This window comes from Actinia tenebrosa, unplaced genomic scaffold, assembly GCF_029948245.1.
Source record: "Actinia tenebrosa isolate PJP-AT-01 unplaced genomic scaffold, QUT_ActTen_1.0 PGA_scaffold17__23_contigs__length_9995812, whole genome shotgun sequence".
NCBI lineage: Eukaryota > Metazoa > Cnidaria > Anthozoa > Actiniaria > Actiniidae > Actinia > Actinia tenebrosa.
Window position 1 is genome coordinate 6,285,188 of NW_028292577.1, and position 27,569 is coordinate 6,312,756.

The 27,569-nt window shown below is 37.9% G+C and overlaps 5 protein-coding genes across 8 annotated transcripts; 3 read left to right on the plus strand and 2 right to left on the minus strand.

The window, feature by feature from the left end:
* Positions 1 to 141: 141 nt before the first annotated feature.
* LOC116291244 (uncharacterized) lies at positions 142 to 4,216 on the plus strand. Its single transcript, XM_089031927.1, has 4 exons — positions 142 to 686; positions 2,199 to 2,534; positions 2,943 to 3,299; positions 3,411 to 4,216. Exons 1-4 carry the CDS (start codon positions 626 to 628, stop codon positions 3,590 to 3,592), a joined length of 936 nt encoding a protein of 311 aa, XP_088888053.1. The 5' UTR covers positions 142 to 625; the 3' UTR covers positions 3,593 to 4,216.
* Positions 4,217 to 6,065: 1,849 nt separating this feature from the next.
* LOC116291237 (uncharacterized) lies at positions 6,066 to 9,439 on the plus strand. 2 transcript variants are annotated; one of them, XM_031698380.2, is made up of 6 exons: positions 6,066 to 6,312; positions 6,994 to 7,329; positions 7,445 to 7,798; positions 7,934 to 8,053; positions 8,199 to 8,367; positions 8,715 to 9,439. In XM_031698380.2, the coding sequence occupies exons 1-6, from the start codon at positions 6,261 to 6,263 to the stop codon at positions 8,911 to 8,913; spliced, it is 1,230 nt and encodes a 409-aa protein (XP_031554240.1). In that variant the 5' UTR covers positions 6,066 to 6,260; the 3' UTR covers positions 8,914 to 9,439. The 2 variants fall into 2 exon arrangements, with proteins under 2 accessions (XP_031554240.1, XP_088888046.1); XM_089031920.1 differs by lacking the exon at positions 8,199 to 8,367 and having other exon boundaries at positions 8,715 to 8,864.
* Positions 9,440 to 10,780: 1,341 nt separating this feature from the next.
* On the minus strand, positions 10,781 to 22,382 carry LOC116291241 (uncharacterized). Of its 2 annotated transcripts, none has more exons than XM_031698385.2 (6): positions 22,294 to 22,382; positions 13,194 to 13,523; positions 12,286 to 12,639; positions 11,800 to 11,871; positions 11,406 to 11,574; positions 10,781 to 11,221 (listed from the first exon to the last, which is right to left on the minus strand). In XM_031698385.2, the coding sequence occupies exons 2-6, from the start codon at positions 13,435 to 13,437 to the stop codon at positions 11,047 to 11,049; spliced, it is 1,014 nt and encodes a 337-aa protein (XP_031554245.1). In that variant the 5' UTR covers positions 13,438 to 13,523; positions 22,294 to 22,382; the 3' UTR covers positions 10,781 to 11,046. The 2 variants fall into 2 exon arrangements, with proteins under 2 accessions (XP_031554245.1, XP_031554244.1); XM_031698384.2 differs by lacking the exon at positions 22,294 to 22,382 and adding an exon at positions 13,767 to 13,960.
* On the plus strand, positions 15,836 to 20,525 carry LOC148910358 (uncharacterized). 2 transcript variants are annotated; one of them, XM_089031922.1, is made up of 6 exons: positions 15,836 to 16,400; positions 16,602 to 16,989; positions 17,555 to 17,890; positions 18,160 to 18,492; positions 19,136 to 19,304; positions 19,422 to 20,525. In XM_089031922.1, exons 2-6 carry the CDS (start codon positions 16,929 to 16,931, stop codon positions 19,618 to 19,620), a joined length of 1,098 nt encoding a protein of 365 aa, XP_088888048.1. In that variant the 5' UTR covers positions 15,836 to 16,400; positions 16,602 to 16,928; the 3' UTR covers positions 19,621 to 20,525. The 2 variants fall into 2 exon arrangements, with proteins under 2 accessions (XP_088888048.1, XP_088888049.1); XM_089031923.1 differs by lacking the exon at positions 15,836 to 16,400 and having other exon boundaries at positions 16,543 to 16,989.
* Positions 22,383 to 22,932: 550 nt separating the features above from the next.
* Positions 22,933 to 26,130, minus strand: LOC116291240 (uncharacterized). Its single transcript, XM_031698382.2, has 6 exons — positions 25,686 to 26,130; positions 24,944 to 25,276; positions 24,192 to 24,545; positions 23,896 to 23,994; positions 23,584 to 23,752; positions 22,933 to 23,405 (listed from the first exon to the last, which is right to left on the minus strand). The coding sequence occupies exons 1-6, from the start codon at positions 25,738 to 25,740 to the stop codon at positions 23,207 to 23,209; spliced, it is 1,209 nt and encodes a 402-aa protein (XP_031554242.1). The 5' UTR covers positions 25,741 to 26,130; the 3' UTR covers positions 22,933 to 23,206.
* Positions 26,131 to 27,569: the final 1,439 nt, after the last annotated feature.

Consider the following 27,569-nt stretch of genomic DNA (forward strand, 5'->3'; position numbering starts at 1 on the left):
CATTAGAAACAGGAAAATACGAAAAGGGAAATACCGATAAACCACTTCAACATTTGTTTTTCCTTCTTAGGCTTTTTTGTAAAAATATAGCATTTATGCACAGCACATTGATATTTAGGTCATACAAAAATCCAAAATAAAACTGAAAGAATCGCCGTTGACAGCTGCACTGGACGTGCTTTTTTGCATAGTTTTGGTTATTGTTTTAGTCAACAATGCAAAATTTGACTATTGCTATTGGAAACAAATGATATACGAAGAGACCGCATTACTATGCACGTGACAGAACTAGGGTACTTTCCCAAAAGGAGTAACATTATGAGCTCAGCTTCTTTTCGCGGATTACAAGCTTATTAAAGTAGAGTTGTCTACTAAGCGAGCATTACTAAACCTACAAGAGCTGGAGTCAGGAGCAAGTCTAACCTAAGCACAAGTGGAACAACTAGATTGGTTGACTATCACTGGAATACTGACCAAAAAATCCTGATTTTCGTTCGTCGAACTGCACTAGATTTTACCAAAGTATTATCTGTTTCGATAGAAGGTTGGCAATCTCAAGTGTGAATAGAAGAGTGTGGTTAATTAACTGAAAAACACTTAAATCTATTGTTCAATACAACTGAAAATGCGTGGAGTAGTTGGTGGTGTTTTACGGGCTCTAGCGTGGCTGTTCGTCGTCGTCAACAGTAAGTAGAATTATCTTATTTTATAACTAGTGTGTTTGATATGGTTTGATATGTTAGTGGCGGTTCGACTCGTGTGCAAGTGAAATGCACAGCTTGATAATTCGTGCTCAGCTACGTTTTTCTGCTCGGGGTCAATGATGCTCGTGATCATATAATCCAGCACCTACATACATCCAAGCACGTTATTATTTGCTTTAATATTTGTTGTAATTCCACTCGCTCAAATAAGTAAGACAAGTGTCTAGTGCTTAGTACTAGTTCGGATAGAATGGTTTAGGGGCCGGGGATTTTGGCTGACGTAAATCAAAGACATTAGGACGTCACGACTGACTTACACTTCCGAAATTAGAATCACTGCTTGAATCGATCCCTTAAACAACAGTATTAATACGTTTTGTTTATTTTTTTATTTATTTCTACTCGATTTTTGAGCAGACAAAAAAAGAGAAAGTTAACACATCAACACACATTCTTTCGTTTCGTTTTCGTTTTCAAATTTTCACGCCGTCCAACAATGGAAGCTTGACATATGTGATTATCATTTCGATCGACCCTCTTGTCTTATAATGATCGGTAGCTCCACATGAATTCCAATGTTTATTCAGCCTTGAACCCATTGTTCCACGGTCTATAAAGTGTTTTTCTTGATTGAGTCGGAGACAGTAATGTTCTTAAGTCTAGCAATGTAAGCACGCAAACGTCTAGAGCGCGATTTTTTTTTGTATGAGTTGGAAACATACAGTACTGCCTCACAGTACTCACATGGAACGAAATGCCGTGACATTGAAATGGCTTTCCATAAGAATATTATGCTATGAGTGGGGAACACACAGTACTGACTTACAATATATGACACGGTACGACATGCCGTAACAATGAAATACCTGTCAATATTGTCTTCCAGTATGTAATTCATTCAAAACAACGCTTAGTTACAGCTAATGTAAGACGGATAACGTAGAAGCCGCGTACTGAGTTTGCCCTCCCTCCCCCTTCCCACCCATACCAAACCGTTTTCTGCATCCAAGCAGCTCGAGTTTGTATCTTCGAGTCAAATTGAGTCAAATGCTAAAATATGTGAAGATCATCAGGTTAGATTCAATCACATGAGCAAGAAGACTAGACAACATTCCATTCACCCACCTATAACTATATGGAAAAAAAATACTAGCTAGAGATTATTACTTTTCCATAACTGCATTTTTTGATTGAGGAAACGAGATTTCCGGACTAAGTTTATTTACTCTGTGTTTGTTAGTGCGAACAAGTTCACCGCGCATGCGCATCGAGTTGGCGGCCGGTTCAAAGGTTTGTCCCATTTGAAAAGATCCTGGGAAAAGATACAGTAATTTAAAGTGTGACGGGGCTGGAAAAATTATACGACAAGACGCAGCCATCGACACATCTTCTCTAAAAGTTGCGGAACCTCTGCAGTCTTTTCATTGCTTTTTGACTTATCTTAGTTTGAAAGAATGATCGCGACTCATTTGCGAATTTTCTTTCATTTTGCAGGCTCCATCGGTAGATCGACATCCAGTCAAAGTGCCTGCTATAAAAGCAACGTCACAATAAGCTGCCCACACTTCACACCGAATGCCACGTACAGGCTAGTGTGGCGTTTTAAGGACAAAACAGCGGGAGAATGGAAAGATTTGGCAAGCATCATCAATGGCAACCGAAACATTGTTCCTCACAATTCAACCCTAGATGAAAGAATCACCATTCATCTCAATGGATCACTAGGGATTGCTTCTCTGCATCCTGATGATGAGACAATGTTCCAGTGCAAAGCATATGTTAAAGGACTGGGGCTTCGTGTTCACGTGACGGACCTCAAGGTGTCATGTGGTAAGGACCGTTGCCTGGCAACAAACAAACAAACATTTGGATAAAACGTAGAGAACGTTTTCGAAGATAGCGAACATGGTGCATTGTGGTCTAGCTTGGGTACACCATCTTTTGTCCATCATGCCTTATATGGTGTTGCTCGTATTACCCAAGCTAGATCAGAATAAATTCTGTTTATAGAACTCAGAGAATGCCTTTTGGTTCGCTCTATTGACTTCCACGTCGTTACATTAAAATAATAAAGAATTAGTGAAACTGGACGAACATAAAATAATTGGAAGAAAGCAGCTGAGTTATATTTTGGGTGGAGTGAGCCCTAGAGTAGTCTATAAAATAACGATGTGTTAGAATAGTATATTGTACATTCGTACAACACTGATATATTCTATTCTCACTGCCTCATTTTAGGTAAAGTCACTTTGATCAAACGTGAAGTCTGTGCAGACGATGATGCCATGCTCGAATGTGACGCAAGGCACAGAACAAACCCGAGAAAGCTGCATCAAGTCAAATGGCACAAGAAGAACACCTCAGGGAACGATGTGTCCTGGTCGTTACTCGTGGCTTCCAGTGGTTCTAATGTAACAGTTGGTGATGGATTCAAGCTCCATGGCAACGGGTCTTTACAGCTGCACGGAGGAAGGGCCGAGGAAGTTGTCACTTACAAGTGTGACGTCACTAAGAATGTTCCAAGTCGATTGGACAGACACATTATTGTCGTGAAAAGTGTTGAATGTCGAAGAGAAAAGCGTGAAACTACCGCAGGTAAGGCTGCAACTGAGGAATCCTTTCTGATATTATTCGGTGACAGGAGTTTGGTAAAACAGACGTGAAAACATTTGAAAAACGATGACTAACGATCCCCTCTATTTTTAGGTTCTCATGTAAAAACAACCGCTGGTCGTGTTGCTATGACGACACCCATTACTGTCACCATGGAGACAATCTCTCCTTCGGTTTTCTCTGCTGTCAGTCCTGTGCATGGTACTAATAATATATTCTTGGTGTCTGTCATCATAATGGTTTGGCTGCTGATGAATCTTAGGGTAAAGTTATGACCAAGTTGCTGAAGACTGAATCAGTATGAAGTCGGGCAAGACTCTTCCCCGTGTGGGATGATGGCCCTTCTTGTAACATGGGAAAGAAATATTCCTTGACCATGAAACTCTTTGTTGGTGAGGATGCGACTCAGGATTAACACAACCAACAAACACTGACAAGGAACGGCTCAATGACTGTGATGTAGGAACATAGGACATTGAAGATATTGATAATATAATCATAGGACATTGACCCTGTCTCTGAATATTGACGACTCTTAAAACTCCAGTATATGCGGGCTAAGCCTTCTGAGGTCTTCTGAGGAACTTCTGGATTCGAGGCTAAGCCTGCATACACTGGAGTTTTAAAAGTCGTTAATGTAAAAATGGTTTAAATTAAAAATATCCGTGTCGATTTATTTATGAATATTTACTTAATGTATATTTCTTCCAGATATGAATATATAGAACTATTATATATGTATGTAGCAATTATAATTATGATCTGCATTGTGTTATTTATTGCGCTTGGTGTGATACTGAACTGGCGGGTACAGATTTTTTGTATATTTATGTATTATATAAATACGAGATTGAAAGTATAAAATAGAACTATTTTTTATAAAAATGACTTTGTTTGTTGGCTGCCAAATGGTGTGGTTTACTAGAATATTCCTCGCCTTGTATAAAAACTGATTTTCAACAATAAGAACAGATTCCCAAAGTTGATAGTGGTTGATCACACGAGGGCTGAACGCCCTCTGTCTCAGGAACGATCTCACGCCTCAGTTTACTCTGTATTGGTTTTCGTCTTCACCTCTCTCTAGGCTCTCAGTAAGAGAGCATATTAATATATTAAACCAGAGGTTTTTCCAATCGATATTGCGGAGTATTGTGGTCTAGTTTCGCTCAATCATCATTTCCTATACTTTTCCTTTTCTACTTATGCTTTGGGTCAACACGATCCAAAAGAAAAATTACATAATATGACGTCTCAACAGGGAAGTCATTCCAGTGGATTTGTAATCCGGAAATGACGTCAATAGTTCCGCCGCATTCGGGGTCACATTATATGAGCATGATATATAAACACTTAGCTAGGATATCAAGTTATCTGTTCAGATTTAGGGCATTATAATGTGCTTACGAAATGAGAAAATAGTGATAAACTGGCTCAGTATGTGTGTCAAAAGTCTGAAGTAACTTGAAACTATGATGACTTGAACACCATGAGAAATCGTAGGAACTTCACGGATTTTTAGGGGGGGGACGAAGGGATGAGGAGCAGAGTGAGTTCAAGTAAAGTAAAAACTGTCATTTTCTTGTCCTGGACTCTTTCTTTTTCTCTATTTGAATTTTACCAGCCAAAAAGAAAATGTTTTTAATGAGCTTCTATGTTTTCAACTTTTGTTGGCCAAGCTCCCGCCTCCTCCCCCCTCCATTTTTAAACGGCGATAGATATCACTAAACAATGGCAAAAACATATGTCATTGAACCATATCATAATTAATGAAACCAGTTCCCCGGCAACGAGAATATCTGCATGATTTAAAACAAAGAACCACATCAAGTCACTGGGGACCAGCTGACACTGTATTGACCCAAGAAACCACAACTAAAATGCTTCAGTAGTTTCAACACTGACACAGACTTAGTAATCATGCTAGTGGGTAGGAAGTCTCTCGCTTATATCCGCTAAGAAACGAGCAAAATGTCCCAAAAATTTCCAGCAAGTGAAGGCTGATCCAAATATGGTAAAGTTGGCAAGGATGTATGGACTAACAGTACCATGATGGAAGGAAAGACTCAGAAAAGATTTCCTAAGAGTGTAGGGTTTGAGATGATGGTCTCCATTACAAGTGGAAGTCGTTGCTGCGTTTCATCATCAGAGTTGAATCAAAGTACTTTACAAAAGTAGCGCTAATTACATAATTAGGGAAAAAAGGAAGGAATGAAATTTAGAAAGTGAAACGAAAGGTATTTTAGGGATTTATTTATAGTTATACTATATATAATCATAAAAACGTGAGAGAAAAAAAGAAAGAGAGAAAGAAAACGCCATCGAAAAAAAGAATCAATTGACAAATTGAGTTTGTAACGTTTATAACATTATTTTCAAAGTAAAAAAGAAAAAAAAATCTTGTGTAGTTTTTCTAGTGCGATGTTGTAAGATTTTATATGCACAATAAATTTTTTTTTAAATTAAAGGCCAAAACTCACGCGAACAAATTGGTAAAAATGAATAAGAATTTAAGTTAAATTTCACGTAAATTACTCGGCACTCTCACGTTTCAGCCTTATCCATAGACACACCCCGTAGATATAATATCCGTGTTAGTTGTCTTGCAGTTAAAAGAAAACGGACGTGCAGCTTAATCATCAATCGATGGTCGGCTCTAGCGGGGGTTAACCTTGCGTTACACTAGCTACATTACACTAGCGGTATTTTTAGCCGTATCGTTAGGTTCATCTATATAAGAACGCTCAGTGACCTTGACAAACACCAGTTGAGAACTGACTTTTAAACCAAGGCCACGGTAGATTTACTCTAGTGCTGAACCTACATCTAACAAATACTTATATCCTTCCAAGAAACCTGCGAAGATCTTAAAGAAGAAACAAGACCGCTACTTGACTATCATTCAACTTCTTAAAACTTTTACTGTAGTTATATTTTATTAAGAGCATGCATCGTATTAGCCTTCTACACTTGATTGCACTCCTGCTCGCTATCACAGGTATGGCTAGTTTTAATAACTTGTTAAGTATGCTCTTAGAAGTTGTTTGTCCAAACTTTCAACTCCGTTCAACTCTTTTACCCCGACGAAGGACTAGCGTCCGATACGTCAGTAAGTTTTTTCATCTTTTCACGGTGTAAAATCCACCTTTTTATCATTACTGTTTCAATTCCGTGTCAGCCTTTTATTGTCATTTGCAAACTCTTTTTACAAACAAAGAAGTTTGAAAGGATTGTTAGTTAATCAATAAGGATTACGACAAGGGAAATTCAATAGAGTAAACAACAACAAAAACCACCTACAAACAAAGCATGACTTAGCAATCTCCCTTAAGTTGAAAAGCATTGATTGTAAACTTAATCACTTAAAAAAGGCTTCACATTTTCAGCCTAAAACTTAAAATAATCCCTCAAAATTAGCTTCGTCAAGAAATTGTGCTGGACGTTCTTGCATAATTAAGGAAAAAAAAAACTGCTGCATGTTCGATCTGTCACGTCACATTTAACATCTTAATCTAGGGTGTGATTTACTTCCACTTCCGATTGACGCTTACGTCCACTTCTTCTTACTTCCTCCTTTTGGAATATTTCCTTTAGTAAACGAGTCTCAAGCATCGATGCTTAGAATTGGTTCAATATTTTGTTCACTTAATGAATTGGATTATAATTCTCGTAATTTTAGTGTCAAGTTCCCTGAGTGCAACGAGTCATAATCAAAATGGATGCTACAACACCGACGTCATCCTGGCCTGCCCTCATTATACACAGAACAAACCAGGCACTTTAATATGGCGGTTTAAGGACAAAACCACCGGCGCATGGTCAAAAGTAGCCATCATTAGGAATGGTCAAACAAAGTTAAACTCCGCCAACACAGCATTAGATGGGAGATCAGCCATTCATCCCAACGGATCATTGGAAATTCACTCTCTTCATCCTGATGACGCATCAAAATATATGTGCATTGTTAAACAAGATGGACGAAAACTGCATGTCGTCAAGTTGAGTGTTGCTTGTGGTGAGTAAAGGAATTTCTTTTATTTCTCATTGTGATCTAGATCATATTATAGTGACAAATTTTTCGAAATGTTTTTTAACATGTTTTAAAAACATATATGATTCTTCTTGTATAGGTAAAGTCACTCTGCTCAAACGCGAAGTCTGTGTGGAAGAAGATGTGATCCTCGATTGTGACGCGTGGCACAGAACCAACCCAAGAAAACTGCATCAAGTCAAATGGCACAAGAAGAACACCTCAGGAAACGATGTGTCCTGGTCGTTACTCGTGGCTTCCAGTGGTTCTAATGTAACAGTTGGTGATGGATTCAAGCTCCATGGCAACGGGTCTTTGTTTCTGCCAGCAGGACGAGATGAAAGTGACGTCATCTACAAGTGTGACGTCACTAAGAATGATTTTGTGAGTCGATTGGACAGACACATTATCGTGGTGAAAAATATCAAGTGCCATAGTGAAAAGCAAGAAGCTGGTAAGATGACTGATCAAAATATGAATATAACTGCAAGCAAATATTACTAATAATAGAACATTTTTGAGAGAGTGGCTCGGCACACGACGTCTTATTAATATGTGTATTAAGTTTTATTGTGTATTTGATTGTCAGGTACAGTTAAAACAACCAGAGGTCGTATTGCCATGACAATGTCTTCGCCTATCAAAGGTACGAGCGTCACCATGGAAACAAGCACTGGCTCAGTAACCAAGCCAACTCCAAAACCAACTGGTAAGTTCTTATTCGTTAATTGCATGTTACGTCATTGATGGGTACAGACAATATTGAAGGTGACTGGTGCTTTTATTTTAACAACTTATGAGATATTTTTTCAACTTACTGCAAAAATCTTACCCCTTGAATTAATGTCTTCCAGTATGTGGAGGTGTTCTAAAAACTCCTGTTGGAACATTCCAATCACCGAATTTCCCAAGTGCATATCCTGCAAATTCTCATTGTAAATGGACCATCAGTCTTCCCCAGGACTACGCTGCCATGAATTTTACTCTGAATCACGTGAATATTGAACAAGAGGCCAATTGTCGGTACGTAGTCTTCATTTACTATTTTGAGTCATTATGTAAGATATGCACTTGAATACACAAAAAATAATACTGCCGTATTTTTTCATTCGAGGACGTCTTTTAGACCCTTATAAAACTAGCTATTGTCAATGTTATGTGCCAAAACGTTCGTGGAACTACAGCCGCCATTTTGGATCACTTTGTTGTGACGTCACAGCCGTCATATTGGATCATTTGAAATGTTTCATTGACGACTTATCCACAAAGATGGCTGCAATGCCTATTTTATCAATGTTCTAAAAGGATTAAGAAAACAGTTTTTATTCAACTTCAAAATATTTACAAGGAATTTTCTTTTCTGGTTTCAGAACTGACTTTGTAGCCATGTACGATGAGCTAGGTAACCAGGTCGGCTGTCGCCTGTGTGGTTTCCATAACAACTCGGTCCAAATCCAAGTCAGGGGAAGAGTAGCAGTTGTAGTATTTAAATCTGACAGCTCCGTACAGAAAACAGGATTCAAATTACACTACAAGGGAGTGAAGACTTTAGCACAACCAGAACCTTAATTAATTATTCAGCTAAAATACAACAGCAGACTTCAAACAATACTAACACTTAGACCACAACATGAAATTAAGTTTGGCAAAAATATATTGAAGAAATAAATTTAAAGATTTAGAATTTATGAGATTGCATTTGATGCTGGAAATCAAATGTCTAAAAGTACTATATTTTAATTTGCTATGCAAAGAATTGTAAACTATTTATTGCTGTTTTGGCAGATAGTCGTACAAATTATTAAGTATCTTGAAGATATCTGGAAGATAATTCACAGATATTCAAAAACATTATTTATATTTAAGAAAAAAACAAATAATTTATTCACCAAAACTTAAAGTGAATCGGAAAAAAAATGCGCAGAAGAAGTTTACAGATAATGTATTTAAAAGTTGCTTAGGCCAACATGTATTTTAGATCAGTATATTATGACAACATTTCAGTGATGTTGATATTTTTGTTTATATAATTATATGTTGATAAACAATATTTTAGAAATATCTTATATTTACGATACTTATGAATGTTAATATTGTTAGCAAAGTAAAAAGAAAGAAAATAAAGACGTTTATCTCAAAAGTTGATTTCTTAAATCGCATTTAAACGTTTAACTAGGTAGTTATATTCTGTGGAGGTGAGCCGAGGCTGGGCGGTGGTACGGTGAGCGGTACTCCTGAGATGGCCTTTGTGGTCTTTTCCACAGTACTGGTCCCTCACCCTTAACCCTTCACCCCTTACCCCTCGCACCCTCACCCACTCACCACTACTCTATGCTACCGGTTTGTTTTGAAGGGAGTTGGGAGAAAAAAATACCGTTTTGCAAGCTGAACAAGTTAGACAGTTTGCCGTACCGATTGAATGGGAAGACACGCATGTACAAATTAAACGTTGAATATATATTACAGATGTCTCAGTAATGTCGCACTCGCGCCCAGAGCTGTCGAGATTGGCCAAAATAAACAATAGTTTTCTGTCGTTTCTTTTTAAATATTGTTTCTTGTGCTATTGTATTTATCCCCGCAATTGGCTTAAACATTTCGATCATTAGCACTGAATACGAAGCACTTTGAATATAATAAAGAGATCAACACTTCTTTATAATAATGTTTATTTGCTTTAACTTTAAATAAATAGGTTTTGTAATAACATATCATGAAGAGTTTATAAATAGCGAAGGATATGGTTCAGGTATCTTTTTTTCTTCAATTTTCATCAGACAACAAATTTGAAAAGACCTCTTCTTAGCACATCCTTTATGCTATGTATGTATGTATCTATGACTATTAAAACTAGACTATAGAGTTAAGAGAACTTTGCATGGCAAAGATTTATAATATCATATATTAATTAATTAATCATTACTATTATCTAGTAAATATTATCCAAGATATGTTTGACTTTCAAGGTTTATTCCTATAGTTAACGTCGGTATTCTTATCCTGATCAAACCAACTAACGCTGCTTGCTTATCTTATTCTTCTCCACCTCTGTATTAGTGATCATGAAGTGAACGGTGAATGGCTTAGCGGTAGTGCGATCGCCTCTCTGGGGTCTTCAGTCCGATTCCAGTACTCGACATTCATCTCATTTTCGCCTGGTTCTCTGGTTTCACTCATCAAAACGCAACGCATCCTAAACTTCACTCAATTTTTGAGTAAACTATGCCCTAGTGACATCGAGACTCAAATAGAGACTTTTTCAGCAAAGGCGGATCCAGCCAAAATTTTAGGGGGGGGGGGCTTTTAGGGGGGGGGGGGGCTAATTGAGTTTAGGGAGGGGGCTAATCGAGTTTCTTCCGTCAACACAAAGGAAAACGGTAAAAAGAGCATCTAAATCTTCAGTTTTGTTTTTTTTTGTTTTTCTGCTGAAGGGGGGGGGGGGGGGGCTTCAGTCCCCCTTTGCCCCCCTGGATTCGCCCTTGTTTCAGGGCTGGATAACATTGGTGTAAAACTAACCAACCAATTCGATCCTTTTGCTCTTATGTCACAACGATAATCTGACATGTTATATAATGTTTTTAAATAGCTAAAACTATTACTTACTATATTATTAATTATAGAAATTAATTATATTTCCTTTACGTGTGTTTTTAGTAGATAAGACATTCCTTGGTAGGGTGGTAATGGTAGGGTCTTGACAGATCAAACACCACGGTAGCTGACCTTGAAACCTGTCTTCTGTACAGAATCATCTGATTTGAAGACAACAACTGCCGTTCTCCCCCTGACTTGGAAAATTATGGTTTTGCCGTATAACCCACAATGGCGGCAACCGACCTGATTATCTAGTCGGTCATAGACGGCTAGGTAGTCGTACCTGATGAGAGAGGAGAAATTCTTTTAGTGCTATGAGCGAGCACCTTTAATTTCTGTGCAAGAAAGTTGTCGCAGTTTTCAGAGGCAACCGGTTGCTTACTTCCCCCGGGTCACCGGCAGATACTGGCATGGATGCTGGATGGACTGAAAGCAGTTGACATAATAATAGAGCTAATATAGCTTACCGACATCTTTTTTCAGGTTCCAAGTTCAGGTGATCAAGTGTGATATTGATGGCAGCGTAGTCCTGGGGGAGACTGATGGTCCATTTACAATGAGAGTTTGCAGGATATGCACTTGGGAAATTCGGTGATTGGAATGTACCGACAGAATTGTTCAGAACACCTCCACAGACTGGAAAAGGATGAGCCATTTTTAGTAAAAGCAAATTATTTATATATTAGAAATTGTACTGGGGGCAAGAGGGGCCTCTCCAGTTCCAAAGTATAGCGCGAAGCTGGACCTACGACAAAGAAGCCCCGGGGCGGCGAGCGAGCCAGATAAACCCCAAAGTATTCAACAAAGAGTAAGAAAACGAATATTTCATTCATTATTATTAAACGACAGAGTTCAGCTTACCAATCGTTTTCTGTGTAATAATAACACTGGCTCCCTCGGTTGTCATAGAAACACTGCCAATGTTTCTCTTAACTGTGTTTTAAAAAATGCAAGAAAATCACTTCATCAACATGAGTTTCTAAATATTCATGAAAGTACTTTTTTAATTCAAGATTCAATTCAAGAGAGTTGGAAAAATTCGGCTTTTAAAAGAATCCCTGCAAAACGAAACCAGAGGAGGTCTGGGGGCAAATGTATTAACATATAAAGGTTTTGCACCATCACGTGACAACAGCCATGTTGGATGGTAGGAACAATACGATCGTTTTACGTAAGAAAGAATTTAATAGATGACTTGCACTAACAGGTCACATGACCCCATCTCCCTTAAAACGAGCAAATGAGTCAAAATGAACTCCAGAAATGAAAAGAGCTCCTCAAATTTAAGAAGAGGGCGAAGTTCAACTCGATGTTTGGTAAAGAATCACAAGTCGTACGATGCTTTACCTGGCTTTTGCGTTTCATTTCGGCATTTAATGCTCTTTACATGAACCAAATGCGTCTCGTCTTTGTTTCCATCTGTCCTAGAAACGTCACACTTGTAAGTCATATTCCCCTCCTCTCTTCCCTTCCTCACCAACAAAGCCCCGTTACTATGGATACTAAATCCATCGTTCGCATCTGTTGTCACGTCGTCATACAAAGCTGCAACTTTTGAAAACGAAGAGCCTTGCTTCCCGTCACTCTCCTTCTTCCATGTAACTTGTTTTAGTTTTCTCGGGTTTGTTCTGTGCTTTGCGTCACAATCGAGAACAACGTCTTCTTCTATGCAGACTTCACGTTTCGTGACGGTGGTGTGACCTGAAAGATTTTAAATGATATTTAATCTTAAAGGAAGTTCTAATTATGCATAAAACGTGGGAGTCACTTGGGAAACCCCTATCAATGAAACATAAGCCTTTCGATTCAAAGGTGATTCCTTCGTCGAAACACAGGTAAAACATGTTATTCGATTATTTTACAGTGGGCATACGTTACTTTACCCCCGTTTCTTTGAATAATCTTTCTTTGTTTCTCGGTAATCATCAAATTGTTTTATGGAAATGAGAAGGGGAAAAACGAGGTCGGAAAAGAAAAGAAAAAAGACGCGTAAAAATGGGAAGGGAAACCTTTCTAAAGTAAATAAAAGTTAAGAAATTGAAACGATATGTAATCAGTTCGAAAATAACATAAGAAAGGTCATAAATTCAATAAATAAATAAATGAGAGTGGCTGGTTTTTTGGATGGATGGATGGGATGGGATGGAAAGATATATGAATGGAATGAGGGTGTATTTATCAATAAGAGAAGAAAAAATTACAATAGATTAAATAAAAAGGTGATGGGTTAGATCTAGATCAAGACAAAATCTTACCACAAGCAACATTCAGTTCGATCAGATGAGCTTCTCTGTCTCCTCTCTGCATCACGATACACTGATACAGAGTCTCGTCATCGTGATGAAGTGACCTGATTTCTAGCGACCCATTTGAGTGTAGGATGAATCTCCCATCCAAGTTACTATTCACGGGAAAAACCCTTGCTTTTCCACTTTTAACTATTGCAATTTTTGACCATCTCCCTGTCAAGAGTTCCTGATAGCGCCATTTCAAGACCATGGAAGGATCTTTGTATAAAGGACAGTCGAGGAGAGCTTTGCTCTTGTAACATTCATTCTGTTTGACATCTACTGCACTAAGAGCTCCTTATAAATATACGAGGAAAAAACGTATTAAAGATTATTAAGGTTTTTCGCGGTTATAACTGTACTGAAGTTTCAAAATAATATCAACGACAGTATAGTGTTTACGATGTTTGCTGGAATCTCAGTTATAAGTTGATTTCAATAGCATAACACACGTACTTCTGACATCAAGTAAAATATCAAATTGCCCTTCACTTAAATTTTAGATACGATTACATATGATTGATTTGACTACTGAATTACCTTTGATGTCGATGAACTGCAAATAAACCAATATTGGAAGAACTATTGCAATGTTAAAGCAATGCATTTTGAGTTAACTGTTGAGCAATGTGAAGCGAAAACCGTGTCTTTTATCTTAGGCTTTGCTTGATTTTAAATTCCCCGGAGTAAGTACTGTCAGTGATTGGTTGATGTCTGTCAGTATCTCTGACTAGTGAAAGCACTTGCCATACTTATATAGACAAAGCTGATACATAAGACTGTCAAATATTTTAAATAGATATTACGTGATCGTGTAAGGCATAAAAGATTGATTATATACCCTCAGGGGAAACCCCTGTTCGTCTGACGCTTCACTGAAAGACAGACAGAGTCTACATGTTTCCGCTAAATGCAAAGGAAGTGAGCACGCGTCACGAGTATTGAACAAATAAGAAAAGCCGCAACAATGTTACGTATTATTGATACTGAAGTAGTATAGGGCGGCTTATAGCACACTACCACAGCGAGCCCAAGGACAGGAAAATGGTGGGCGTACGAAATTATGGGTTATAAAATAACGCATAAAAATTTGATTTATTGGAAAAACACTTTTTTTTAATTAACAAATAAATATTAGAATCTTTCTGAGAAATCACGCAGTCAATTCAACCGCTCATGATAAAAATTTTCTTTAATTAAATGTATTTGAACCCCGCTTTAAGGATACCTTTAATACGAACACCACCCTGTTATTTACACGGATACTTGTTTCTGTGCACGCAGATGATATATAATACATCTACTCTAACAGAACCCCCGTAAAATAGATATTCTCCGTACAAAAGCTTTAATTTTTCCCTGGTTATATAGAGGACTTGCTATTGATGAACAATTACAAAATAGAATAACATTTACATTTTTTGTTGCATTTTTTTACAGCGATTCTTTGGTGCGCCTCGGCGTCTGCATAAGAGGATTCGTCCTATATTCGTTATTTGAATATTCATGGCACTGCTTAGCTTTCCTAGAATTATGTCTTGATTATGTCTCAACCTTCCTGTATTCAAAAAGGGCCGTCGTTTAACGATCATTTGAAGCTAAGATTTAAAATCAGCGCCAGTATTTTTATAATATAACTTCATTTATTTTACAAGATATCCTTACAATGATTCATATATAATTGCAATACAATAGAGTAACAGCACCAAAGTTATTTAGAATATATTATGGAAACAAGGACAAAAAGATTATTTTAATATAAATCAGCAAAAGTGATTGGGCTCTTGGTTCTTGGATTAAAGATGTCATTGTGCTTAAAGACCGTTAAGACTTGGACCTGCAACGACGGTGCTTTTCCTAAGAGAATCATAACTTAAATTAGAGCAAGTCTAACCATCAAACTTACCCTACCGAGCTGAAAGAGGATACATTTAGAACAATTCAGAACAGGTGAAAGCGAGACTGATAGTGAGTCACACTTTTGTTTCGTGTCAAATTTGAAATGTTGCGTGACTATGATGGGAAATGAAGTCACTCGTTAGAAGAGCTAACGCATTCAGAAAAGGGGGAAGGGGAGGGTGACAAGTGTGTCGTACGCACGACGACTTCTTGTAGAGAGATATAAATGTTCTTTGTAAAAATCCCTCGCAAATCCACGATTAGAAAATATGCTGTGAAAGTGAACTAAGTGACCAATAAGATCAGGACGTTTGGACGTTTGTCGTGTATTTTCTGGTAAATTGATCAGTTATGTGTGCTCTGTTCTGGCCTGTTTAGCCGCTAACCTGCCTACTAACCGCAACGGGTAGACCAAGGGAAGGTTCCCCTGGGGCTCTTCCTTCCCGCCTTTATTCCACACTCACTCCACTTCCCACTAAAATCTATTTAAATTCATTCACACAATTCATCCATTTAGGGAAACCGAATCGAATAATCTTAAAACCACCTTGTGGCAAGGGAGAGATAATGTGGGGAATCTAATATATGAAGACGTAAAAGTCAATGATTGCGCTTTCTACACGTGGGGTGCTCCCCACCTCTACCAACTACTTAAAACCCTCCAATAGCGCCCGAAGGCAAAGTTTCGTCCTTTGAACACTCAGCAGTATCTCTTAGTCTCATATTTCTCGTTTTGGTATTTTATACCATGAGTGTTGTTTTTGGTCAATGGGCCTGTACCTCATTACTAGCTCCTACACCCACTAGATCCAATAGCGCCCGAAGGCAAAGTTTCATCTTTTGAACACTAAGTATCCCTTAGTCTCATATTTCTCGGTGTGGTATTTTATACCATGAGTATTGTTTTTGGTCAGTGTTGGTCTGTACCTCATTACTAGCTCCTACACTCATTCATTTAAAGGTATGTAATACTTTCTGATTTTCTCGGTTAAAATATGTCATTCACTTTATGAAAACCTCATTTCTTTCTTTACTGTTTGAGCCTTTAAAGATAGATTAATATCAAAGAAAGACCGAGATCGCTAAAGGTGCCTGCTCCTTTCACTCGAATGAAATTTCGCAATACAAAGTATGCATGTGTATACTATAAAGAGGAAGTCGCCATAACAAAAAACACGAAGACTTTGGCACTTGGCCACCTGGAACACGTGACAGATGGGAACACAAGTTTTATTCCGATGACAGCCATCACAATCCGTGCCAAAATTGTTTAAGGTAAAGTTGATGCTCGTCGACTGCAAAACGCAAGAGAAAAGTGTATGTTAACATATTGAAAGGGGCAAGAAACTAATTGTTTAATCGATTTCAAATATATTCATAAACTTATGACCAATATTGTAAGTTACTGGACAAAGATTTGTTTACAAGTAAACACAAAAATCTTCGTTGTTTATTCGTTGCATATCCGTCTTCCAGTCGGAAATAACACGAACACTTCCGTTGGATGTTCGGAAGTAAACTTAAGGGAACCACAAATTGGGCAAACAAGCGCTGGTTGTCTGTAAAACAGGGGTTTTCCCAACGATTCAGCCATTACAAAGCTATTACAGCTTATTTTTAACCACACGAGCTTGGGTGGCCTATAAATAAGATCAACTGGTCTACATCAAGGCATATCTTAAACCAGACGAACTCAGAATCATATTTGAAGTCCAAAGACACCTTTGAGCGAGAGAGAACCCCAACGAGCAATATCGAAGAAAGCCTCATTGATTCAGTCCACATCTTATACCAGAGATCAAAATGCATCATTCTATCGTAATGCTTATGATACAGACGTTGGCTTATCTGCTTGTTGTAAATGGTGAGTTATACTAATCCTAACTCAGATCGATTTGTTGATTATGAAGTTTAGCGAGTAATGGATACCAGTTTAGTTGACGACCTTTGCAATGAAATACTGAACGCAGACAGCCGTAAATTATAATCACATGGAGCACTCATGGAGTACTTTATTATTAAAAACACGTGCTTTTTATTGGAAATTATTTTGCTTTATTAGTTTTTCTCTCGAAATTTCTTACTTCCCGTTAATTTTGCATTCATTTTTCCATCTATTTCTCTCTACTGTTCTCTACTTTGCTTTCGTTCTTTCTGTTATTCTCTTTCTTCATTTCTTTGGTTCTTCTTATTTTTCTTTTTTTCTTTTCTTCCTCCTTTACTCTTTTCTATCTTATACGTCTCATATTTTCTTTGATGCATTTTTTTTTGTATTTTATATATGCTATTGACATATTTTATCATAAACTTGTTGATATCCTTCCCAAGCTTTGTTTGTTATTACTGAAGGGCACCGACGCTTCATCAATTTCGTTTGTCTATTTATATACTTCAAAAGTTTGAGCCTGTGACTTTTTCTTACTACCTAGGCGATGAAAATGGAACTCGCTTGAAGGGCTGCCACAACGCAAATATCACCCTGAACTGCACTCATTACTTGCCGTCTAGACCAGGTTTTCCTGTAATGAGTCTCAAATGGTATCTAAAGAACGGACCTGAAAAATATGAGCTTGCCACTATTTATAAAAGTGGAAGGCAAAAACTACACAATGCCAAGCCCGATTTGATGAACAGACTGACCTTACATAAAAATGGGTTGCTGGAAATTTCCTCACTTCATCCCGATGACGAGGCAGTGTACGAATGCAGAGTAAGGGGCTACAAAATATTAAGAAGTTACCAAATAGATCTCAGCGTTGCTTGTGGTAAGTATTAAAATATAATCGAAATAAGATTAAATTATTGGTGTGCTTATATTTTCCTTATTGAATCGAAAGCCGCTAAAATCCTAATACTTAGGATAATAATAATGCTGATATTGCGCATGTTAAGCAGGGAGATGCTCACAGGCATCTTAGGAGAACAAAACTGTTTATTTTTGGATTTGTTTGTTTTTTAACTAAAAAGGCTCCATCAAATGGATGGATGCCAAGTTCTTACAGTCCAAATTAAAAAGAAATTGTTTTAAATTTAGGTGAAGTGACGCAAATTGAACGTAAGGTTTGTGTAGAAGAAGATGTTGCCCTGGAGTGCGACGCCAAGGACAGAACAAACCCAAGACTACTGAAGAAAATCTCCTGGAAAAAAGAGAAAATTTTAGAAAATGGTTCATCATATTCAAAGGTTAGAGAAGAGGATGGTGTCATGGTCCATAGCAATGATTCCATGATTCTACTGAAAGGAAGAGCCGAGGGCAACCAAACTTTCAAATGTCATGTCACTAAGATTGATAGAAGCAGGCCAGATGCGCATATCATTAAAGTGACCAGCGTCAAGTGTTACGAGGACACACCACAAACTAGTGCAGGTAAAAACAGATAAAGAAAAAAATTGCGATGTAAATAATTTGAAGGTAGCACAGAGAAGACCCAAAAAAGTTTCTCAGTTTTGACCCGAAAAAAGTCGGTTCCTTGTTCCACAATCTCTCTTTCATTCTACAATCCGCGAGACACACAGGTAGCTGAAACTGCTGCAAAAATCCACTTCTAAATTCCAATTGGAATCCAGTGGAAGAAAAGCCACTCTGTGGGATCCACTGTTAATCCCATTACTTCTTTAAATTTTTATTTCACATAGTGCAGGGTCCTTCTCACTCAATCGTTTAACTGAGCTCTCCTGAAACTTCCTCGCTTTACTCTGGGATTTCACACACTAAAGACAAGTGTTCTAGTCGACCTATGAGACCATATATTGCCTTTACCATTTTTTTTCGCGACTTGATTTCAATTGCAAAACCAAATTTTCTTGACCGTATTCGCTACCGTAAAAATCACACAAGGTCATGTTGCCATGACTACAGCTTCTCCAACCAAAGTTAAACAGCTTCTTCAAAATGGTCTCTCTCTCTTAAATTATTCCTTTTTTCGGTTCTTGTTTTAATTTTGTTACTTGCCCCTAGTTGGTAACCTTCTCATTGACTAATAAAATAAAATCGCTTCTTTTCAACGCAGTCTGTGGAGGTGTTCTGAACAATCCTGTCGGTACATTCCAATCACCGAATTTCCCAAGTGCATATCCTGCAAACTCTCATTGTAAATGGACCATCAGTCTTCCCCAGGACTACGCTGCCATCGATATCACATTTAATCACGTGAACATTGAACATGAAGAAAACTGTCAGTAAGTATTTTACGTTTTGACCATCGCTTAATTCCTTTATTGTGCATGCCTTATCCTGCGACCACTCATGCTTTTACAGATCACTGATTCCTTAATTGTGAATTTCTTTTAAAACAGACATGACTACATTGCGATCTATGACGAGCTTGGAAACCAGTTCGGATGCCGAATTTGTGGGACTCGCAACTTACCCCGTAAAATCCAAGTGAAAGGGAGAGTAGCAGTTGTTTCATTTCATTCTGACAGCTCCGTCAACAAATCTGGATTTAAGATCACGTACAAGGCTGCACGGACTGCCGAGAAGTCAGTCTTATAGTGAAATCTTTGATAATGGTAATCTTAAGTAATGCATTTGCAGCTTAGACCTGAATCGCTTTTTAGTCATTATTAATATATTATAGTATCGCGATTCACTAAATAGTCTCTTATAGTTTTGAGACGACAATTAAGGTTTCTGATTGGCTAACGCACGACGAAAAGGAAAGCTTGAGCGCGCGCGTCAAATTTTTACGCTTTTTGTTTGCGCCATAACGCATGCTCGTAAGGAGAATTTCGCATTTAATCAAAGTAATTCGGTCAGTTTTCCCTCCTTTTTTGTGTGTTAAATTCTTTAGAATTGCGATACAAAACTAATCACGATTTTGAGACGACAATACCATGAAATATTGACGGCGTTGGAAGAAAATATATTCGGTATTGGGCTTCGCTTCGCTACTCCGCCCAATACCGGATATATTTTCTCCCAACTAGTCGTCAATATTTCGTGGTATTGTCATCTCTAAATCGTAATTAGTTTATAGAAATAAGAATACCATTGATATTCTTGAGCAAGAAAAAGGGCCATTCTGATCCACAGCGCCTGCTATCACCATGGTCAGCAGCATGAACCGTTCCTGTCGCGATGATTGGCACCATCAGTAGAATTTAAAACTAGTCTAGTCCTGTTAAACCGAGACATTGACCCTTTTCTTTATTAGAAAATTTAGTGAGAGAGTCTTATAGATTATACTCTATATTTGATACAATTAATACAAGCCATGTAGTACGTAATTTGCCATGCAAATTTTTCTCATGTCCTTGAGTCGGTAAACTAGATTTATAGGAGACATCAACGATTTCTAAGAAATTACTAAATAAAGTATATTAACAGAAGAGAATGTGTATTCAATCTGTCTCAAAACATATTTATACTATAATTAAAAAGGTAGTTTTTTAAACTTAGCCAAACTATTGTTATTGAATTCCCAAACGCCCTGTCCGCAATATTGGAAGAGTCTTACACAGGTAGCCCACCAAGAACATGTCAAAACTTCGGAAGCAATCAAATATTACTTTACTCTTTCCTTTAGCCAATTTTTTTTGAAGAAAAACTAGACATTGAAAATATGATTTTTAGAAATATTCGTGTTTTAAACCAATTCTCTGATATGAATTGAATAACGCCAATCAGCGTCTGGGAGATTAATTCAGTTGTAGGCCTGGCCTTGTCCTAGACTCCCCCCCCCCAAATTTCGATATTAGCATATTAAACTCGCGGTCGAACATCAGGAGACAGTATCATAAAGCAAACTACTAGAAAAAAATCGTTAGAAATATACGAAACGAACGTTGTCGTTATTATAAGATGCGATACAAGATAAGAGCGTGATGTGCAGAATGACTATAGGCACAAACATGTAGTTCTGGATTTTCCGTTGTCTGTGACCAGGTAGACCAACTGGCATCCGGTTTCGAACAGCCTAGTAGTTTTCCATGTGTTGTAGAGTGTAGCACTTGATGAAACGGAAGCTTTCCAACTGAGAGACAGTACTTAGGGTAATATTGATTTTTGCCCACCTGGACATGACGCAAGTCGCTTCCGTTTTAATTCGTAAAGTTATTGGTATGACTTCCATGAGTCAATGTGTGATCTATGTCACGCGGCACAGGAACTATCAAACCAGAGGAAGGAAAAACCGGGAAGATTGGATCAAGGAGAACAAAGAGGTGGAAAAGACATTAAGTAGTCACGCAAGGATATGAAGTACTTGACATGGTATACCGAATATAGTGATATATGTACCGACAGGAGAAAAGGCTAGTGGCAAAAAATATCGACAAAAATAATTGAAAGAAAAATTGTTATTCCATTAGTTATTCCACATGAAGAATGATGGTCGCGCGCGAGGGGGACAAAAGGTACAAAAATGGCGTGACACTGGAATTAGGAATATTCTAAATATAGATAAGTATGACATAAATTGGTCACCCAAATTGGACCTTTAAACTAGAGTCGTGCAAGAAATGGGGAAAGCGAGGTGTGTCACAATCTCATTCACAGGTCCTTCTCTTCTCGCTTGAAAATGGCGGCGCTTGAAAAAAAGCGAGAAGAGAAGGCCCTGGGAATGAGGTTGGATGTGTCACTCTAGTTCCGCTAATGTGGGGTCCATAGTGATTTATTTTCATTGGTCTCACTGTACTCATGTATTGAGTATGAGAATAGACCTGGCGGAGCTCTCAAAAGGACCAAAAAAGCGCAAGGGTGTGGAGGGTGGGAAGGATGGGGTTTGGGGAAGGCAAAACATGGAATGACAGAAATGACAAAAAAATTGTTCTACACAATAACACTCATAATAAGCATTAGCATAATAAAACTGTGAATACACGTATAGCACGTGAGGACATATTAACACCTGAGTCGACGTAAAACTAAAAAGCAGAGCACGTTTTGCATAAATTTAACTAGCATGGCGATAAGGTGAAAATAGAAAATAAAACGCTTGGAGAAAAAATTATAAGCGAGTGCGAACAATTAAAACAGTGATACAAACAATACTTCAGTACTTGAGTACGCGAATGTTATGAAAGTAAAATCCTCAATAGAATTTAAAGCAACCGGCCAAAGAAACGAGCAAGACAAACGGCGAAGTATATTTTATGTTTAAAACATAAAATGGTAATAAAAGCAGTTAACGACAATGAGCTTTACATAGGAATAAAAACTTCATACCTTCGAATTCATACTTGTTGCATGTTCAGTCTAAGATTTGGTAGAGCCAAAGAGAGAAGACACACGTCCAACCAGTAGCAGGCTTGAAGTGGAATGACTTATATGCAAATTAATTCTCACGCATGCATTTATACCTGTGAGACCGCTGAAAATAAAGGTTTGATTGTGCTAAGGAAAAGAGGTTATAATAATAATAATAGTAATAATAATAATAATAATAATATATGTCTTTATTTCTCTTTATTTTTTATTAGGCGTATTCATTTGTCTCACGATCGTGGCAGTTGGGAGGAACGCGACATTTCGAATGCTACTGCTAGTCTTTATCATTCGATGGTGTTGACTAGAAGGTGGTCTTTCTATAGAGGCTTTGAACCATCAAGTGATGGCAGCCATGACAGGAGGCAGGAATAACTGAATCTGGTCTAATCTGATTTACATGAGAAAGCATTTAGCAGTTCCCCAAGGGAGAACGATTTTATTGTTGTACCTCCTATCATGGCTGCCATCACTTGATGGTGCAAAGCCTCCATATACCGTCAGTCTGGTTCCCTTGAGGATCGCGCAGGGCTGTGATATTTTTTTCTTTTTTGAATTTTTCTTTAAATTGAGAATAAGCATACTACTTTTTAACTCAAATGACTTTATTATGATTTTTAATATTTATTTTCTTATATGCGGCAGATGGACTACAGTTTCACTATGGCACGACCGCTATATAAATCCGGTTTTATTGCCTAGGCATATGGCAAATAAATACACGTATAAATATTTACGTTTACATTTTTTTTTTGCATAGCAAAAACATTATGCAGGCTTTTAGACAAATTTAAATATTCGTTCGAATTTTTTTAGTTTGCATTCTTCTAAGAAGTTTCCTTTACGTCTTTTTTGAATTTGAGCTCCCATTGTCTTATGGGTCAAATTTCCCGGCATTCAGTGCACCGTTGTAGCTGGCTTGGAACCCCGTTTTCTGGACAGAACCGTTAGATCTGAATACGATTACTGCAACTCTCCCCCTAACTTGGACTCGTAGTGGAGAAATATGATTCCCGCAAACACGACATCCGACTTGGATAGCAAGGTCATCATAGACTGCAATGTTGTCATTTCTAGAGAAGAGATAGAAATATCATATATCAAATTTTTGGAATCAATGGATCAATCAATCCCTCTTATTCTAGTAGATATCGTCCAGGAATTTATAAGAAACTTATTTGATTTGGCGTTCTTTTTTGTTTATTGCTCATAATTGAAGATGTAAGAAGCAAATGTACTATTTGTACTCACAAACAGTCGACTTTGTCTTCCAAGTTGACCTGGTTGAGAGTAAGATTGATGGCAGCGTAGTACGGGGGAAGACTGATGGTCCATTTACAATGAGAGTTTGCAGGATATGCACTTGGGAAATTTGGTGATTGGAATGTACCGACAGGATTGTTCAGAACACCTCCACAGACTGAAAGTAAATAAAAATAATAATAAAATGAAATGCATTCGGTACGTTATCAAAAAGAAAAAAAAACAAAAAACAAAACAATCAACAACAACAACAAAATAACAACAGAAGAACAAATAACGACGTACGACTTGGGTTTATACCTTGAGATTTAGGAATTCCGGTCGCCATAGCAACATTGATTCCTCTATTTGGATTGACTGTCGTCAGAGCAACACGACCCGTTGTTGTTTTTATTGTACCTAGAAAATACCCAAAAATAACACGTTATCACAAGTCATCACAACGAAAGGAAAATCTATGGTCACCATGTTAGATGATATAAAACTATCCAACTATCTTTATCGTTAAACCTATCCAAAATGGCGGATGTGATGTGTTGGGTGCACGCTAGAAATTGCAAGCTCAAATGCAAATACAAAAACGTTATTCCTCTTGCCTTTTAATTGTTTTTCTCTTTGGCACTTGACATTCTTCACCACGATAATGTGTCTGTCCAATCGACTTGCAACATCATTCTTAGTGACGTCACACTTGTAGATGACGTCACTTTCATTCCGTCCTGCTGGCAGAAACAAAGACCCGTTGCCATGGAGCTTTAATCCATTACCAACAGTTACATTAGAACCACTGGAAGCTACGAGTAACGACCAGGACACATCGTTCCCTGAGGTGTTCTTCTCGTGCCATTTGACTTGATGCAGCTTTCTCGGGTTTGTTCTGTGCCATGCGTCACAACTGAGAACAACATCTTCTTCTATACAGACTTCGCGTTTGATCACAGTGACTTTGCCTGAACATAAAAAAAATTATGCTCTTACGGAAACTGCGCTGAAAATTAGCTGAATGGCGTTGACATGTACAATTTATGCAGGTCAACGCCATCAATTGTTCAGATTACTTTATTTGAAGCTGATACGTTTGCAGTCTCATATGTTTTCAGTGCTAATAGAATGAGTTAAAAATAGAAATAAACTAAACTGTAAACAGGAAACAATTGCCCAACAACAGGAAATAAGATGAACAGAGACAGTAGCTCGTGCAAATAAATCTTAAAAACAAAACCACTTCGAATAATTATGAAGGATTTTGTTGGGCCTCAACGAACAACTTAATTGTCTAGAATAAAGCCCTTCAAAAGCATCTGTAAATTTTTCCTTTATATATTTTTGAAGTCATCTGTATACTCACCACAGCTAACATTAAGGTTAATAACGTGCAGTTTTCGAGAACCCTGTCTCACTATACACTGGTACATTGTCTCGTCATCAGGTCGAAGAGAGTGAATTTCCAAGGATCCATTGGGATGAATGGCTGATCTCCCATCCAATGCTGTGTTGGCGGAGTTTAACGTTGTTTGACCATTCCTAATGCTGGCTACTCGTGACCATACGCCGGTGGTTTTGTCCTTAAACCGCCACACTAAATTGCCTGGTTGGCCCAGTGCGTATTGTGGGCAGGTCAGTATGACATCAGAGTTGTGGCAGCCATTTTGATTGTGAGTTGTTACGGTACTCACCGCTCCTGGTAAACCATAAATTAACAAATGAATTAAAACTGAGCTACAAATTAGAGTAGCAATGTTTCAAAAATAGGGACATTTTATAACTATGACTATCGTTACCAGGGGCTCTTCCGTGGGGGTTCCTTCCACACGCACTACCACTACATTCACTGCTAATTTACAACAGACAGCACTCAACCAACGTGACGATTTTTACAAAAGGGAGAAAAACCGGAGAACCCGAAAAACTCCTCCCTCGTGACAAGCGAGAGAACAACACGCATGTACAAATTAAATCTGCAGTTTTCATGAACAATTGTAACTAATAAAAAATAATTAAGGTTTTTAATGGTTAAAATAATAAAAACACGATAACAAAAGCAACAACAAAAACTAATTATGACATCAAAAAGCTTTGCATAGAAATACCTCTGATGATGAAGAAGCAAACCAATGCGTTGATGGTGATGGAAGTACCACACATTCTTGGCTCCCAATGTCTGACTAGTGATACAAGATATGTTTAGTTCTCTTTAGTTCTGCTCTGTATCGTCTTTCAAGGTCGTTTGTACTCAATTGATTGTCCGTAAATTATCTTACCAACTGGTGTGTGATGGTTCTGGCGTACGCGGTACACTGGTATATATATCTGTCAACCATCTGTTAATAATATAAATATCATTTAGGTAACCTTCCTGGATCATGAGTGTGTAACGCATGGTGAAGTCCCTGGACCTATTTTAGCGTTCTAACATCACATCCTTCCAAGCTCGCAGTGCGGTCAACCAATTGTTTCTTGTCAGCATTCACCTTTCTTTCTTTCTTTCTTACGCAAATGAAAAACGGAAAGAATTCTGGTATCACAAAAGATGAGAAGACGTGTTTCCATGACGACGACTAGTCACGTCAGCGGTGATTCCAAAATACTGAGGAGAACAAAGAGACAATCTTAATGTATCCGGCGGCTTGTGAACTTATTTTTGGTATATTAATAGTAAACTTGTCAGGGCTAAGGGATTTTCCTGTTATCATTACGGCATGTTACCATATCTGTCTGGAAGAAACTACTAGCATTGAGCACAGATTAATAAAAATATTTTTAAAATGTAGTTGAAAACTTTTCGTTTTGTCGTTTCTCTATTTATCGTCTGGAAAAGTACCATTTATTGAGGATGAGAGTCCCAGAGTTGCAATGGTAATGCTTTATAAGACTTCAGAAATGCTGAATAATCCGGATAAGTTAATTGGCTGTAGATTAGATGCAGGGCTGAGTCAGCGAAAGCAATTTTTGTTGCATTTCCTTTAATTCTTTTTGTGTGTGGTGCTTCTTTTGTTTGTAAGATTTCTACGATGAGACAATTCTTGTGACCGCCAATGATGTTATGTATTTGAAAGATAGAGGTTTAGGACAAAAGGGGACAGACCCAATCGTACTGAAACCTATTGTTTTAGTCGATTCAGGACTGACATTTTTGGACCTTCTGCAACAATGTGCACTATTAAGAATAATGATTAATTTCACATTGTGCAAAAGGTATGGGGGAAAAACCGTCCTTTTTTCACGAGGGTAGCACTTAATAGCCATTGGCTAACAAACCTGTGGCCCTCATTCCGTGATCGAATTGGAATTTAGGAGTTGATTTTTGCGGAGGGAGGAAGACCGGAGAACCCGGAAAACCCTCGAAGCACAGGAGAGAACCAACAAACAACTCTACTCATATACAACACCGAACCCGGCGGGACTCGAGCTCGGGTCGCATTGATGAGAGGCGAGCGCTCACACCGCTACGCCACCCGTGCTTCCGTGGACTATGGCCCATATGCATGGCTTAAGTTTCGTGAGGTAGTTAGGTTCATGGATAGAAGATAAATGTAATAAGAGAAAAAAATATCCGAACTTCGATAAGGACTGAAGTTCGTTGCTGTTCTACTCGGAACATCAGGACAAGACAAGAAAGTCATGAATTTAATAAAAAAGGGATAAAAGGAACGTGATAAGATGATCGTAGTGATCGCAAACATGAAAATACAATAATGACATTTAGGATTGAGTTAGCAGTTATGTAGAAGTCATGATCACATCTGCGGAACAAAATGTCAGAAAGGTTTACTTAGGACAGCTGTGTCATCACAACTAAACGAATATTAGCAATTAAGTTGAGTGGCGCACAGGTAGAAAGGGAATAAGTGGACCCTTTCACCTTGGACGTAATGTTTACGCATAAAAGACCACGTATTATCAGAATAGATATTCATTTCTTTGTTTAACGATTGCTCACGAGAACGCAGAAAAAACCCCATATATTTTCAAGG

Excerpts from the sequence above, each read along its gene's own strand:
- LOC116291244 (XM_089031927.1), top strand. The coding sequence starts at position 626 with ATGCGTGGAGTAGTTGGTGGTGTTTTACGGGCTCTAGCGTGGCTGTTC. Across the intron at positions 687-2,198 it reads GCTGTTCGTCGTCGTCAACA|GCTCCATCGGTAGATCGACA; the intron begins GTAAGTAGAATT and ends TTCATTTTGCAG. Across the intron at positions 2,535-2,942 it reads GGACCTCAAGGTGTCATGTG|GTAAAGTCACTTTGATCAAA; the intron begins GTAAGGACCGTT and ends GCCTCATTTTAG.
- LOC116291237 (XM_031698380.2), top strand. The coding sequence starts at position 6,261 with ATGCATCGTATTAGCCTTCTACACTTGATTGCACTCCTGCTCGCTATC. Across the intron at positions 7,799-7,933 it reads TAGTGAAAAGCAAGAAGCTG|GTACAGTTAAAACAACCAGA; the intron begins GTAAGATGACTG and ends TTTGATTGTCAG. Across the intron at positions 8,054-8,198 it reads GCCAACTCCAAAACCAACTG|TATGTGGAGGTGTTCTAAAA; the intron begins GTAAGTTCTTAT and ends AATGTCTTCCAG.
- LOC116291241 (XM_031698384.2), bottom strand. The coding sequence starts at position 13,833 with ATGCATTGCTTTAACATTGCAATAGTTCTTCCAATATTGGTTTATTTG. Across the intron at positions 13,524-13,766 it reads GCAGTTCATCGACATCAAAG|GAGCTCTTAGTGCAGTAGAT; the intron begins GTAATTCAGTAG and ends TATATTTATAAG. Across the intron at positions 12,640-13,193 it reads CGAACTGAATGTTGCTTGTG|GTCACACCACCGTCACGAAA; the intron begins GTAAGATTTTGT and ends AAAATCTTTCAG.
- LOC148910358 (XM_089031922.1), top strand. The coding sequence starts at position 16,929 with ATGCATCATTCTATCGTAATGCTTATGATACAGACGTTGGCTTATCTG. Across the intron at positions 17,891-18,159 it reads AGATCTCAGCGTTGCTTGTG|GTGAAGTGACGCAAATTGAA; the intron begins GTAAGTATTAAA and ends TTTTAAATTTAG. Across the intron at positions 19,305-19,421 it reads GAACATGAAGAAAACTGTCA|ACATGACTACATTGCGATCT; the intron begins GTAAGTATTTTA and ends CTTTTAAAACAG.
- LOC116291240 (XM_031698382.2), bottom strand. The coding sequence starts at position 25,740 with ATGTGTGGTACTTCCATCACCATCAACGCATTGGTTTGCTTCTTCATC. Across the intron at positions 24,546-24,943 it reads TAACCTTAATGTTAGCTGTG|GCAAAGTCACTGTGATCAAA; the intron begins GTGAGTATACAG and ends TTTTATGTTCAG. Across the intron at positions 23,753-23,895 it reads CGGAATTCCTAAATCTCAAG|TCTGTGGAGGTGTTCTGAAC; the intron begins GTATAAACCCAA and ends ATTTACTTTCAG.